Source organism: Lutzomyia longipalpis, chromosome 1, assembly GCF_024334085.1.
Source record: "Lutzomyia longipalpis isolate SR_M1_2022 chromosome 1, ASM2433408v1".
In the NCBI taxonomy this organism is placed as follows: Eukaryota; Metazoa; Arthropoda; class Insecta; order Diptera; family Psychodidae; genus Lutzomyia; species Lutzomyia longipalpis.
In genome coordinates, this window is record NC_074707.1 from 15,293,802 (window position 1) to 15,310,221 (window position 16,420).

Below are 16,420 nucleotides of genomic sequence, written 5' to 3' on the forward strand. Positions count from 1 at the left end.
ATATTATATTACCTATATTACATAGATACATAAATATATGTAGGTATGTTGTATTGAATATAATTTGGAATTCTCTGAGATTGGAAACAAAATGTAAATTACCTGGTGTCCCGAGCAGACAGATCCATTTGGCATGCGCACCCTGAAAGGACTGTGTACTGGACAGGTGGACCGAGGACCCCAACGTGATGGTCCCGGTATTGGCACTGAGTTGAAACTGTTAGAATTTGTGCTGCAGGGATTACAGAGAGGCGGTGGCGGCGGCGGTGGTCCGTGAAATGCAGAGTGGCCACCGTGGGCGGCGGGTCCGCCGCCACCTACACCAATGCCACCAATGATCGGTGGACCAGGTCCTGGTCCATGATGACACATTGGACCACCACAGTTCGGTATTGGACCCCATTGACCGCTGCCGCCGCCTAAACTGCTCACCAAACCGCCACAGAACTGTTCCGCGGCGAAACTCTCTTGGCTACCAGAGCATTGTAGTCGATGGGGTGGAGGTGGCGACGATTGTCGTGAATAAATGTTGGCAGCGGTTTGTTATTTAGTGAAATCGGTTAATTATCAATTTTCCTCTTTGCACTTCTCACAACCCCCGTGTGTTGATGTCCAAAAAATCGTTTACACAATCAATGTTTACCTTTCTATTCACGTTGTGCACACAATTGAATTTTCAAGTGGGCAATGCGGGGGTTTATTTGGTAATTTTATATAATTGAATGTTGCTTTTATGTGTAAATATATGTTTTCTTTTTTTTTTTAATTTTAAATTCAAAATTATTATTAATTTTCTGATGATTACAGCAAAATTGAAACTGTGTCCATTTCTATCTACTAAATGTCATTGCTAATTCGCTCAAACTCTTCTCAACAAATGCACTCAAGTCAACTTTCAGTCAGTAAAATTCTAGTACTTTTTTCACATACAAAAATATATTTTCTTCTCAGAAATTCTACCCACCCCTCAGTGTTCTCAACTCTGAAGATAAAATAGAAAAAGAAGTAAATGTTAAAAATATTTATTCTGATATTTTTGTCATTTTGTATTTTTCATTAATTTATATATGTATATTTTTTTTTTAGAAATTCATCTATTTATTTTAGAATCTTTTTCTTAATTTGCATTTTTAAATTATTTTAAAATAATCAATATTTATTTGCAGCTATAGGACGTTTTCCCGTATTCCAACTCTTAATTTATCTTGACAGATATTGAAATAAAATAATTCTTCAAAGTGTTTTTATTTCGTATAATTCAGCAGAGAGATTCGCGAAGAGAAAAATTCTTACCTCCTTAACTCTTTAGAAGAAAATTTGATTTATCCAAGAGTTTAAGTTCTAACTTTTATAACTCATTTTATACTTCAGTAAGAATTGTCGTAGGTTCTATAAGAAGATGCTGGGACGACAAAAAGACAAAAAAACTAACGAGAAGAAAATAATCTCAACCAACGCAAGAATAAAATAAATATATTTTTGAGAACCTCTCATTTAAAGAATTTAGAGCATTTTTCTTTAATTTCAAGACACTCACTATGGAAACAATCCAATTTAAGTTATTTTAATACATTCACGTGCACCTTCAGCATTGAATCTGCTGTGAGAAAATTGAAAAGAAAACCATTAGGAATTCTGGAAAAGTAAGAAAAACTTTTTGTCCTTCAAATATTGTTCGTATATAAAATAATAATGTAACCTCTCTTTTTTCTGGCATGTGTCCTTATTCCCCATACATCCCCTCGCTCCCCCACTAACATTCCATATCAACTTCTTCAAACTCAAGTGCCTACCCTGAGAGTTCGCTTTTTGGACACATGCATAATGTAACATGAAAATATTGTAATAAATTTTCCACCATCAACCTCCCTTAAGCCTCAAACTGCTCGTCCTTCTTCCCACCTCCCCTCTCTTATAATCTATTTTCTACAGTATACCAATCCCCCCAGTTATTCGCAATTTAGGGTCATTAATCTCTAGACACATTTAATACGTTGTGACCTATTCATGTATGTACTCTTCCACCCCAAAATGACAAGGGTATGTAGTGCGTTTATGGGTGAATATTTTTAGGGGAGTTTGGAGGGGGGTTGGAAGTATGCGGTGACGGAATTGGGGAGTTCACGAGGTTAAGATGAAAAACATTAAGCACATTTCTTCTCATGTTCCTCCCACACACACACACCACAAGTTATATTTGATATCTTTTCTCCATATGGTAACAAAACTATGCGATTTCCACCCCCCACATCCCTAGAGTCAACCACTCCACGTACTACCTCTCAAACTTGTGATTCATGAGACAACAACTGGATAAATGTGACACGCTGACGCATTCCTGGGCAAGGCAAGAAGAAATTCTTCTCTATCCAAACCACTGCCCACTGTTGAGGAGAATCTCCTAACAAAAAAAAAACTCATCCACCCCCAACTCAAGCTCACTCCTCTCTCACTTTTCTCATTCCCAAAATGTTGATTATATGGAATGTGTGATGGTCAAAAGAAGTATGTGTGTGTGCGTAGTATTTTATGACATTTATGGCACAATGGAATGCTATATAGTAGTAGCATTTACCTACACACATTTTTTTACAACATATAATTATAGTACCAAATATACACAAGAGAGGCCACAAGATTCCGCCATCGTTAAAGACCATGTGCCAAGAGACTTGAAATGTCGAATCAATCGTAAATCTAATGGAATCGAATAAATCGAAGATACTAAATGACCCCCTTAATGCAATAATAAAAATGAAAAGGGTCAACTAAAGCCATTCACGGGGTGAAATGAAGCTGAATAGCACAGTCATGGCACTCACAACTTCTACCCCCGGTTCCCCCGAAATTCCAAGCATTGCGCACACCTTCTCTCATGTAATTATCTACTCCACTATATACGATTTCGTGGTCCAGCACCCTTCGTGATATTATCCTCTTGCCAATAGATTTTCCTCCATATACATAGCACTGTGCACACAGTGAGATTTCTTTTGCAAATAAAGTTATGATTTATTGAGATTAAGAACTCTTACATTTTCTCACCCAATACACCCCCAAAGAAGGTGATCATATCTTATGCATGTCCTTTTATTAGCCATATAGCGTGTGCATTTTCCCTTATTCTGCTGTGGACTGAGATCATTGGATGACAGAAGGGTTTTAGACCACGCCAAACTCTCCAGTCAGCCTATTTATCACCATCAATCATTGGTGATTCTTCTCTTTTCACATGTTTTTTTCTTCTTCGTCTCCCACCCCCACAGTACCATTATTTTTTTTCCTTGCTTTCCTTTGCCCACACCACCTAACCCCTATATTTGCCCCCAAAACTCCCCCTACTACTCGTCGTAGTATACACGCTACAACCAGTATCCAAATTGTACTATCCACAGATGAAACATCAAAAATGAAATTACCAACTTTTTTCCCCTTAGGAAAATTGGACAGAGTGACGATGGAGGAATTATGCTGGGGAATACATTAGGACCATATGAGAAGTATGAGGCTTTACATATTTCATAAAAGCGCCCTATATATATTAGAATAAAATGCTTGTATGATACTCGGGCTCTTATTCCACTAACGAGGGCTTAATGTACTCCACTGTGTGTATGTAATACCGCTTTTCCTTTGAAAATAGCATTGTGAATCAGCGTAACGCTATAATAGGCAGTGTTGCGTATTACCATCTCATGTTATAAATGTGAATCCTAAAACTACAAAATACGAACGTTTCCTCTAAAGTCCTCCTCAAAATATGTTGGAAATCAGTTAAAGAGAAAACTTTTCCCTAATCCTCTCTGCAAAAATATGAAAGATAGTTTTGCATTCAAAGGATGTATTTTGTACGAAAGTTTAATTCAATGAAACGCAACAACATTCCATATAAATGATCATAAGTATTTTGCAATTTATTCAATTGCAAAAGGGAATCAATGTGATGCAAAATCTACGCGCTACGTCATTGTTGGAGCGTAGAATAATCAGAATTCTTTACTAACTTCATAATACCAAATTACATTACGATTGATTTATCGGTAAGTAAGGGTTGTAAAAAGAGTATTGCTAAAACAAACCAACTCACAGACACATGAGATAGAAAACATTTCTCATATTATATACGATTTTGGTAATAATGGAATAAAGTAACTCAGTTGAATGAATTTCTAATTATGCAAAAGAGAGTCAGTAAATCCAAACATGATGATGATGAAATATCGATTCATTCCAAAACTTTACCCATTTTGCTTGGAGATTTGTACGAAAGCTGCATTATTTCATTATGTAAGTAGGGGAAGATAGCTTAAATCTGAACATACAAATTATATTTCAAAAATTATTTCTTTCCATTAATGCAAAGTCTTAGAACATCTAATTTTTTTTCTTAAATTTGTTTCCCTATGAATTAAGAAAATTTATTTCAACGTAATTGCAAAAGAAATATTTTAAAATATTATTTTTTAACAGTATTTGATAGTAATATTTATAAAGAAAAAAATTTTAAAATTGATTGATTTGCTTATGTTTTTCAATGCAAACTCCTTCAGACTTAAGACATAATTTGTGACTTTATAATATCGGATTGTTCCGTATTGATCTGCTGGATTTCTTATGGATTTCAGACCGTATATTGGACAGGTCGATTCTTTCATTATAAAGAATTTTTGTGTACATAATTCAAGTCTTAATACAAGATTTAAAAAAGTTATGAGCTTAAAATTTTTTATTTTATTATTAAACAGATTTTTATCAAGAATCGTTGAAAAAATATTATGTATATCTATGAAAGAATTTTATATATATTTTTTAAAACCTTTAAACGAATATCGAAAGCTTAGTCATATTTAAGTCATCCTCCCCTTGCTTTTTTTGTTAAAATAAATATTTTACTTAAATTTCATTCAAAATGCATTGCAAATGCAACTCTCATGGGATTAATATTTATTTTTATTTTTATTGAGTTATTTTTAAATATTATTACTACCATAGAGTATGTTTTTTGGATTTGCATCAATATACTACCAAAAATATACAAATTAATGCACATCATACGTTTCTCAACATACAACTTAGATTAAATATCTCCACACCACATATACCTATCATTTCAAGGTAGGTAATATTATGTAAAAGAGAAATGTTAATGCTGTTTATTCCATGTATGATAAATATCAAAGTTTTACTTGATATAATTTACATATTATGCTGAAGTTGAAGGAGGTGAAAGAGAAAGATTATATTCTCTCTATCTGGGTTAGTGTAGGAAATTGTGTATAGGGTTGTTGTAGGCTATGAAAATTTAAATATTTATATATTTATATAATATTTTGTATATCGATCTTATGTTCTTCATATATAATTTCCTCGTATACACATTTTGCATTCCCAACAATATTTGACTACAAACCAATTCTCAATCCCTCCCCACACCAAAGCTAATGCAAAACTCTTTAATGGTGTTGTCGTCTACCATTGCTTATGCTTTCACAAGTCTTATGGTACACATGAGTGAATGAGTGGTTTCGCCAAAAGTGATGGCTTGACGGAAATATTAAGCGCGTGAATGACTAAACTAAGGGGGTGCGGGAAAAGACTTTAGGATGAGTGTCCTACATTCTATGTTGACGTTGTGAGAAACACTGCTGAGGGGGGTGGGGGTATAAAAAGAAAGTGGCAGTGTACACATATATATGTATATATGGTTGAGAATAAGAGAAAAGCACAAACCACAACGATGATCATGAAAGCAAATATAGCAGCCTCCATTGCATGCTCTATGAGGCACAAGACACCAAAAATATACATAATATAGTTGGAAAATTGTGTAGGCTTCAGTGAAAAGACCTTCGATTCAGCTTGTATTCCTTTCTCTTTTATACCATCAACATCATCTATCTAAACAAGCTCGCTACTACTACTTACTTTATATAAACTTATACACACCCCTCGCACAATCTCTTCAACCCACCATCTATTCGACATTTTGCCCTTCCCGCCCTGTTCTTATTCTGCATTTAATATCTTACACAGACTCTCCATGTTTATATACATACAAATTCAATATACGCAAGTATATATGGGAAAAACATCAACCTACTATCACTTATTTACTTTTATTTAGCACTAAACATACAATATCGAGAGGCCTTCGGAACATCCCTCCAACTGGCTCAAAGGCAAAAGAAAAAAAAAATAACATGGAGCAACACCATTTATCTTACTCTTGCAAACAACAACGGAGCAAGTCCCTATTTGTACCAATTACACATTTTCTGCAACTTGAAAGCGATTATGATGACTTATGGTGCGGACCCCAAGACATTATGTCTCACAACATAACAAACTTCAAGTGCCAAATAAATTTGTGCTACCCAAAAAACCACTCCAGATTGGCTGCTATATAAGCATTACCCAACGGAGAAAATTAAGAGAATCTAGGACGGGACCTTACAGAAAAAAAGAGGAACAAAAGAAATGAAAAAGAGGAAAAATAATCTATAAATAGATAGTATAATGAGATTTTTAATTTAATTTTTCATTTCACTTAATTCGATTTCCCGCCATTTTACTATCAATCATCATATTCGCATAACAACCTATACCTCCATATCCTCTATCATCACTAAAGTATTCTTTTCCAAAAAGAAGAAACCCCATTTTTTCGGCATATCTACCGAGAAATCTATTTATTATGTACCAAACCAAAAAAAAAAAACGCGGCAATTCCCATTTCATATTTTTTAAATAAAATACTCGGTATCTTATTTAATGTTTCCGCTGGAGATATGCCTAATTTCATTTTTGCTAGTCTTCGACTCGTTCCCCCCGTTCTTTTTTTTTCAGACGGGAAAACGTACACCCACCCATGAACAATTCCCTTTTCACCTCCATTAGGTTTTCGTTTGTCGTCGTCAGGGACAACGCTATCAGTTTAGGTACACCCCGACATTTTCCATCTCTCCATCGCATAAAAAAATGAAAAGAGAATTTACAGTGCGAAAAATATTTCGTTAATTAAAAAATCAATTCACATTTAACTACCTCCCTTATTCCCCTATGAAATTTTTATCCCAATATTGGATCTACTATTTTTGCAGATTTTTACGGTTTTTACCTGGAATGCATAGATAAGAATTTCATGTAAAGTTTGTAAATTAGTTATTTGACTTTGAAGAATTTGCAACAACTATCTTTTTAATGCTTAATCCTTTAAGGACCATAAAGAATGCAACGAGTGGAATGTAGTAAATCAAGGGCTACATTGTAAAAACGGCTAAGTCGGCTAACTTTGTATTGGCTCCGAACCGACTTAGCCGTTTTTACTTTTACAATGTAGCTCTCGAAATAATATTTTTGAATTTTTGCTTTAAATATTTCGTTTTTCGTTCTTATATTGATTAGTTCTTATACTATCTTTTCCGAAATTAAAAAACCTTAAAGACGAGCTAAAGGACGAAAGGTCCTATCACTCCTTAAGGGGTTAAACTACCGACTTTACATATACTTATTTGCTATTTTGATTAAAGCTTTAATACAATAGTATATACACAGAAAGCTTTCATTGTACATATTGGTTTTCAATTTATACCATTCTACCCCATATATGGTCTTTGAACGCAAACGAGAGTGGAGTTAAGAGTTAGTGATTGAGAACAAAGCCTAACTGAGGTAGATGTACCCTTGAAACACCCACAATTCTTTATCAATCTCGTCAGGTAGTTCATGTAATATTTATAGGTTTTCCGACCCGAATGTTGAGACAGAATACACACAGAAAAAAATCATTGCGAAAGTACAATGCAACTAAATGGAAATAACAGAGCTTTAAAGTCTCAAGAGAAACAAACTCAACGGATACGAACATACATACCTATACCTACCCAAAAAAAACCTAGACAGAAATGGAGAAAATTCTGTGACATTGACTTGAAATATCCATCTTTTCAACCCTCTTCACCCTTAGGTATAAAAGATTTCAAAATTATCTCCACCCGTCTTTGTACATCGTCAACGTATCCCACCCACCTACCACTTTTTCTTCCCTTCAACCCCCCTTTGGTACTCCCTCAGCAAATATATGCTGAGTGAGAAATTTACATGCCAACGCGAATAGTAAAAGACATCACTGAATCTTATGAGGATCACAGTATAACTTGGTGCGATACAGATGGAAAATATTATTTCAGCCTTCCTTTTTTGTGCTATGTAGAGCACAGGGCTATGTGCCATATACCCTTAACCCATGTACTTGTCTCTCTTTCCCTCATGGCTTTACCCACCGACAAAAACCATTTTTTTCCTGCCCCATATATTTTCAACACACTGTCCGAAAGCTACATGCTATGTATAGTTGGATGTGTAGATTCACTTCAAAACGCATTGTACCTAATGTACGTGAACATTACATGAAAATCAATACATAGAGAAGGATTAAAAATGTTAATAGAGTCAACGACGATATCGACAATAGATAGCACCCTACATATTGCCAAAAATTTTCAATTTATGCCCCTCCCTCGTGACCTCTATTTCCAAAATTTATATAAAGTCCCATTATAGCGCATCCTATAGACCCAACTCTTCATTCAAATCATATTTATCTATGCTGTGGTTATATACATAAATTCCTATATTGACATTGGGGTAGATACCTAATAGATTTCCGTTTTAATTTTATTTTAATGAATATCTCATAGCTTAATATATAAACGAAAACACACCATATTGCCGTAAAATAATCATTGCGGTGTGCAGGAAAAACCAAAATGGTTCACATTTCACGTGGAAAGGTTGAGAAAAAAAAGGAGGGAATCTCTCGCTTGTTCTCTCTCTCTCTAAACCAAATAATTTTTCATATATAAAATATATACATTTATGTGATGCACTTACATTTAATTGCAAAAATTACTTTAATTCAATATCTGTTCACCGTAAGAGATTAAATAAAGGAGAAACCCCCGTATATGCTAGTCAACACTGTTACTCAACACTTGATTCTTTTATTACATAAAAGATTTTTGTACATGTTATCCTTTTTTTATTAATCACGAAAATTTATATAAATAAATCTTCGTTTTTTTTGTTATTTCAGTTTAAGGGTTTTTTTTTTCTTTTAAATTTCTTTTTTTATCTAGTTTAGTTGATTTTTTTTTGTTAAGTGGTTAGTTTTTTTTTCTTTTAGTGTGTTATTTACAATATTTTAATTTTTTTTAAGCAAAACAACAAATGTCACCCTTTGGAGTTGAGGGCTCGCGTACGACTAAAGCAACGAGGAAGCTGATCGGAAAATCGAGGCACAAATTTTGCAGATTTTGTGTTGCTCTGCAACATTTCGCACACAAATACAGTAACATACACAATTCCACCCTTATATACCCCTAAAATTTGGGAATGGAAAAGCTCTCGGGTCCCTACCACGCAGCATCATTGAATTTCCCCGTGAATAACCCCACCCGAATTGAGATCTACGGCGCAGCATCCCCTGTTGCCGGTGCTTCTTCGTTGAAAGCTTATACTTGGTGAGCTTTCGCTTTGGGAAAAGCTTGGGCGATGAAAGAGGTTATGTGGAAAGCATGGGCATGATAGAGAGAGAAAGAGAGAAAGGTGCCTGCGTCTCCTAGCGACGTTGTTGTCGAGAGTATGGAGAATTTTTCTCACCACACTATCTTCCTCGCTATTCAATTTCTCATTGTACCAAAATGATGATGATGGTAGGGTGAAATGAATGATGCTCATGGAGTTTCAATGATACATTTGGTGTGTGTGTGTGTGAGAAAGTGAGAAAGAAAGCGTACCCCATAGATGCGCAAAAGCTCACCACATCACAAAGCTTCTCCATGTTACCTTTACCCATACAACATTGAGAATAGCACAGCAGGATGCTGTGCTCTTGGGGTGAATATGGTAGGGTGGGGATTTTCCTCTTTTCCAACAGTACCATCCACCCTTTTTGGACCTTCTCCAAAAAAGAGGGGAAATATAAGCTCCATGTTACCGTGGATACAATTCATGGTGATGGACATAAAGGTAGCAAGTCCCCCACAAAGGGTGTTTCACAGTGCTTCAGCACTACTGTGTGCGCATCACATATTATTCTCATATTCTCCATCAATGTCCATTCGCAATATACATAACATCGCATATTTAATACATATACCACCTCTATATGGACTTGTGGCGGTGAAGAATGAAGAAAATATACATATATTCTTTTTCGGAACAATAGCCGTGAATGGGACAAATTTATCTCAACAATTCATTTATTTTTCGCGCATACTTTAACATAAAATATTCCATTCAGACCAATTACTTATCACCACAATTATGTTGCACGAAGTTAGAATTCATTTAAGATGAGATACGAGGCAGGTAACCGTGAAAATGCTTCTCAAAATGATTTATTAATTCATCATTTGTTACATTATACCTAACTGAATTAAACGAGTTTTGAATTTTGAAATTTAGTTATGCTTAACTCTTTGAGTGTCTAAAGAATCAACCTAGAAAAGTAGAGTTCATGAACCTTTAAAAAATAGGAATGAAAACTACAAAAATGAGCCTTATTCAGCGACCAAGAAACTCTTGAAAGCTTTAAATTTTGTACTGAAATTTCAAGATTTCAAGCAAATTTCAAGGGTGTCTTGGTCGCTGAATAAGGCCCAATATTCCAGCACAGATTTTTCGATTTTGTCTTAGGAAATTCGAAAGTTTTAACACGGTAAAAGGAATAGTTTTAAAAGTTTTTTCGTGATCTTATAAGAATTTTTTTAAAGACGTGATTTTTCTGGATAGTTTTGCAGTCAGTCTTCAAGAAAATTTCAAAAAAAAAATCCGTAGCTTATCTTGATTTAAAACTGTTTATTTTACTTTTAAAGAAAAGCCTCATAATTTGATTAAAAAGAACTTTGAAAGTAGAAAGTTTTAATAATTTAGAGAAATAATAAACCAGCTTACCGATTTTACGGCTTTTAAGCTTTACGTTTATGTTATTCGACATTTTTTGTGATCAAAAGTGATAAAACTAACAAGAACTATAATATTCAATTTGTTAAAAATTTTCTTATTCTTTCTTTTAGCTTTCCTTTTATTGGGCATATAAATTGTACATCAGTTTAAAAAGAAATCAATACCTATTAGAGTACACTTGAAGAAGTTTTGAGCGAGGAAATATGAAAACTCAAAATTCCAAACATCAAATACTCAAACTATCAATAGCTGTCCCTACCAGAAAGTTTCTTATATCACATGGCAGCATACGTTATATAGAAAGGTTGGACTTTTATGTGTTCCTCCTTTAATTCCTCCCACTCTCCCTCGCGCTCTGCCTCTACTCTTCTCCAGAATACATAGAGGAGGAAAGAAAATATACAAACAACGAAGGAGCATTTTGAATTTTTGCCAAGAAAAAAGAATCACTGGGAAAATGTAAAACCATTAAATAATAGGGAGGAAAAATTTATCATTTAACCCGATTTCTGGAGGGGTATAGGAATGCCACAGCAGTCGATGCCAAAAGTATATAGAGAAGTGGTTCGTGTGGGATGGAAGTTTTTGGCTATAGTAGAAAATTGAAAGGCAAACGTACTCACAACGATTATTATAGGAAGGGAATTGTAACGACAACTGGGTTAGTGGGAATATGACTACAATGCTTTATGAAATCGTGGTGTGGTAAGTTCGTATAACTCCCCATGAACACAAAGTAAATTATGTATATGCGGCCACAATCCAGATGATGTGTATAGCACTCCATTATGTAATTGTGAAAATTAGTCTATTTGCATAAATTTCACTTGTATAACCATATAAGTATATAATTCATATTATTCTCATATAAGGTTAGTCGGAAAAGTGTCATGCGGTAATTTTTCTATCCAGTAAACATACCACATCATATATTTCTGCAATTTATATGTGTGTGTGTGTGTGTTGTATGTATATGAATTTGTGAAACTTTCAAGCTCAAATTAGTTCTCTGAAATTACATATTTTGAGCTTTTCTACATCGCTACAATACATTTATTTATATAGGGAGGTCTGAATTTAATTCTTTTTCCCTCGTAAAGATTTTTTGTTTCTTAGAGATTCTTTCAGATGGAAGTGAAATTTTATATCTCAAGATAAAAAAGAGTTAGGCGAAATATTAAAAATTACAGGTAGCGAGAAAAGTTCATTTAAGGATTTTCTGAGCTTTTTCTATTTCAAATTAAATTCAAGTACATAATTGTATCATCAAGAATTTTTTGTTTGCCTCAAAAAAGTTATATAAGAGAGTCTGATGGGGAAAATTTAGATAATCGAGGGCTACATTGTAAAATTTTAATAAAATTTATTAATAGAAATATCTGAGAAAGATCGGCTAGGAGATTTTTTGAATCCCTGCAAATATTTTCCAGCATTATAAATAATGGTATACATATATTTTTTAGAACTATTATAATTATCATTAATTGAAGCTTTAATTGACATTGTTATTGTACATTAAAAATATTTAAAATTAATGAGTAATTTAAAGTATTTTGTCCTTCATAACCACATTGATGGCGTCCATTTAGTGGCAGGTATTTTGAATGGGCTTTCCCGTGAAAAAGCTTGGAGAAATGAAATTCCATGACAATGTGGCTAAATTACTCAAGCCTGAAAATATTTGACCAGCAAGGGTTGAACAAAAATTAAAAAAAAACCCTTTCTGGTGAAAATAAAAAAAATTGTTGATGTAAAACTTATAAGATGATCAATATTCTTCAACATTGTACAGAAGATTTTGAATTTTTCAATGTTAAATGAGAAATTAATGTCAATCGAGAAAAAAACCACTAACATTCCCCATTCTCTCCTAAAAGCTTTTAAAATAAACACCAAGCTATGTGACTAATATACTGCACCAGCGAAATATGAATTTAAAAAAATTCAAGATTATTTTCATGTCCATTAGTCCATCAATGATATATGGTATTCCTCATACCTCCCCATTATAAGGATTGTGTTTTTAGTTGCATATATAATCCAGGAAAATCCAGATGCACAGTATTTTGTATCAACATGTATTGGACGTTATTTCCCCGTAGCTGTCGTTTTTATACAAAAAATATTCCATTAATGTGAAAGCACAAATCCCGAGACATTATAATTCCACGAGTATAAAACATCGAGGCAGTGTTTTTGATTGTAGGATTTTGTAGGTACAAAACATCATTAGGCAGGAAAGTTTTCATAACTTACCCGTTTGTGGGATTTTCTATATGGAAATGCTCAAACATTTCTTTTGTTGTATATAAGAGCATATGTATGTATGTATATAATAACAATTATATTCATATCATTCATATATTATAAGAACTCTGTATATTATGTGTTTGAGAATGAAAAACACAATTAAGAACAAAAAACAAAAAAAACAACAACTCTTCTACAGAAGAATTTTTTTAGGTTCCTCATTTAGAAGGCATTATGGTTATTTTTCTCATTTGAAAACTAATATGCACTTCGTAACGGTCTGAAAATTTAATTTTTAATACATAAATTATCGTTTTTTTTTATAACTTTCATAGAGCAGAAAAATTTAAAGTTTTTTAATAGTTTTCAGTTAAAAAAAACTTAAGAGTCATATTTATCTACCACATAATTTCCACAAGACTTCAAAATATACTCCATTGTCCTCCAGAACATAAAATCTCTACATAATCGTTAGGGGAACGTGGCCCAATTGCGACCCCCTAAATTCTGTTTCAGAAGGATTGAAAAAAGTCATATTAAAATGAATTAAATCTTCCCAAGTTTGGTACCATTGGAAAGGTCATTTAATAGGCTAACTTTGTTCTATAGATGCAAACATTCTATCTCTTACCTGTTCTGAGTAATAGTCGAATTAAAAAAAGTTGCTAAAATTGCACTTTTTCACCACGGTGTTCTAATTGCGACCCCCCGAGTGTTCTAAATGCGACCCCCTTTTTTTGCCGTAATTTGTGGGTTTTTCACTAGTAGATCACATTTATCACTACTATAAATAGGGAAACTGCCATGAATTACCCGGAAAAGCCGGAAAATCAAGAATTTATTTTCATTCTTCCCCACATTTGTTTTGACATTTCGCCCTTGAGGTGACTACACACACTTTCACACACACCGACAATTGCGCACTCACTGACGTAATTCCCAGAAAATCCACGAAAATTCTTCTGAGGAATGCGTAAATTACACTAACTGCACTCCCCTTTGGCTTTAGGAACATTTTCACTGCGAAAAAACTTTCAAGAAACGTGAAAAAATATTGATTTTCCCGAAATCAAAACACAGCGCGGTCTGTGTGAGAGAGACACTTCCACACCACTACACGCATGCGCGACTGCTTTACCGTGGTGAATGGTGGAAATAGACGGTCCGAATTGAAACATTTTAGGGGTCGCAATTAGACCATTCTGCATGTATTACATTTTCACTTAATTACTTAAAATACCTAAAATCTTTCAAAAAATTGTAAATCAAGTAATAAACTAGACTCTCTAAGCTACAGAAACGCGGCATAATATGAGACATAATAGTGGGAAAAAAACTCATATCAACTTAGTTTCTAAAATCAGAAAATGTCGGCCAAGTGCTGAAAATGAATTTTGATTTTTAATTTGCCCTGTTGTGTACCAAATTAATTTATTTTAGGCGCTAACATTACCTTACTATAATATCTTCATAATGTAGTGAAACTAATTTTATAATATTTCGTCATTTACGAGAAAAAGGGGCGGTCGCAATTGGGCGGCGGTCCGATTTGGGCCACGTTCCCCTACTTGTTTTATTTTCTTTCTTTTTTTTTCAATAATTCATTTTCTCAATGAAATCGCTCGTAAGTACATTGCTTTCATTTTATAAAAGCAACAACCTTTAAATGTTGCTCAAATTTTTCCCATCCTTAATTGCACCCTAAATATTTTCTACTTGAACGACATGTGTTGTGCCAACGCCGTCTAAGTGCTAAAGTACCACGTTATACGACAAACTGAAACTTTGTTTACGAGCAAATACGAAAGGACAATGGAGAGGTGGGAAAGTACAAAACAGCATGAAAAAACGGGACTGAAAGTAAACTTTTCCAGATTTCACATTCTAAACTTTTAAAAGAGTCTTTGCAGAGCTTTGTCGCACATAAATCACAGATCTTTAGGATATTTTAGACAAGGTAGGAGTTACAGAGGACAAAAAAAATCCACTGTGCTCAACTTGTCCAATTTCTCTCCATTTACCATTAATCCCATATGGAAAATTTTCATAAAATAAACATGTTTCTATATTCTTGTTTCTAAGAAAATTTTCTTTATTCTTCGGAGCAAATGTTTGAAAATTGGTGAGATCCTTTATCCCCTAACCTTATAAAGAATAAACCAAAACCATAATCACTTCAATCTGAGAAAAACATAAAACCACACACAAGCTCATTGTGTGAATGGAAATGCTTTTATTTTTGAAATATATTTATATGGTGGAGAAAAGTTCACTAATTAAATGAAAATTAATTTATCAACATACATCACACGCAACCTAAAAATTTTCTTCTATTTTATTTATTATACGTACACAAGGTATAATGTTAAAAGGCTGTTTAAGCATCCGGAGGAGGAAATTAGCTCAATGTGTGAAATACTAATTATGGTCATAGAATACCAAGGGGGAAAAATAGAGATGGGGGTAGGGTGGAAAATTAATTAGTGGTAAACCAGAGAAAATCCAAACCAACATTCAGGATGAAAAACATTTAATGAAAGACACCACCAGAGTATGGGGTGAAATATAATTTTTTTTTACCAAAAAAAAATTAACTCTCTCCAACACTCTGTCAGTTTATTTCATCATGATTTTCCGGATTTCCCAAACTTCCCAGTATATAGAGGGAAAATGTTTATTTTTTTTTGTATTAAAGGGATGAACATCACGAAGCTTTTATAAATAATGTGATTTTTTCACAACAAAGTAGAATATAATAGGCAAAATAATTTATTTAAAAAAAAGGTTGAAAAAATATATAGCAAGGAATAAAAGAATTATGTACATGTACACTGCAAACTGTACTAAATTTCCTCAATAAATTTCCCAATAAAATTCGACTGTATAAGGGGTTGTATTTGTTATAACAATAGAAATTCTGCCTTTCCTTTTGACCTATTCCTTTCACAAGTTATTCCTTACTTCCCTAAAATATTGCTATAATTCAAATAAATGGCTATTGTAGGATTACATTGCAAACGGCGTCGAGGCATTAAAATTAATTGAATTGTTCACAAGAAAGACCCAATACTGTGTACTTCCTATGGTTGTCTTCCTGTAATTCCACCCATTGCATCTTTCCATTCCATTTTGGAGTATATTCGAAAAGCGAATACATAGCTATACATATCTGGCTCTATGTATATACATTGGTTCTCGTCAT

At 33.7% G+C, this 16,420-nt stretch overlaps 1 protein-coding gene across 11 annotated transcripts in view; it reads right to left on the reverse strand.

The window, feature by feature from the left end:
- The window catches only part of LOC129791777 (peripheral plasma membrane protein CASK), a 251,442-nt gene that overhangs the window by 141,189 nt on the left and 93,833 nt on the right, over positions 1 to 16,420 (reverse strand). The window contains exons 1-2 of one of the 11 annotated variants that reach the window (XM_055830315.1): positions 9,236 to 12,289; positions 103 to 982 (exon numbers count right to left, since the gene is read on the reverse strand). The exons of 9 other annotated variants lie outside the window; for them this stretch is intronic. In XM_055830315.1, coding sequence (XP_055686290.1) covers positions 103 to 372 — 270 coding nt within the window. In that variant the 5' untranslated portion in view covers positions 373 to 982; positions 9,236 to 12,289. Of the gene's footprint in view, positions 1 to 102; positions 983 to 8,932; positions 12,290 to 16,420 lie in introns of those variants that run through there. One more of the 11 variants, XM_055830305.1, reaches the window with a different exon arrangement.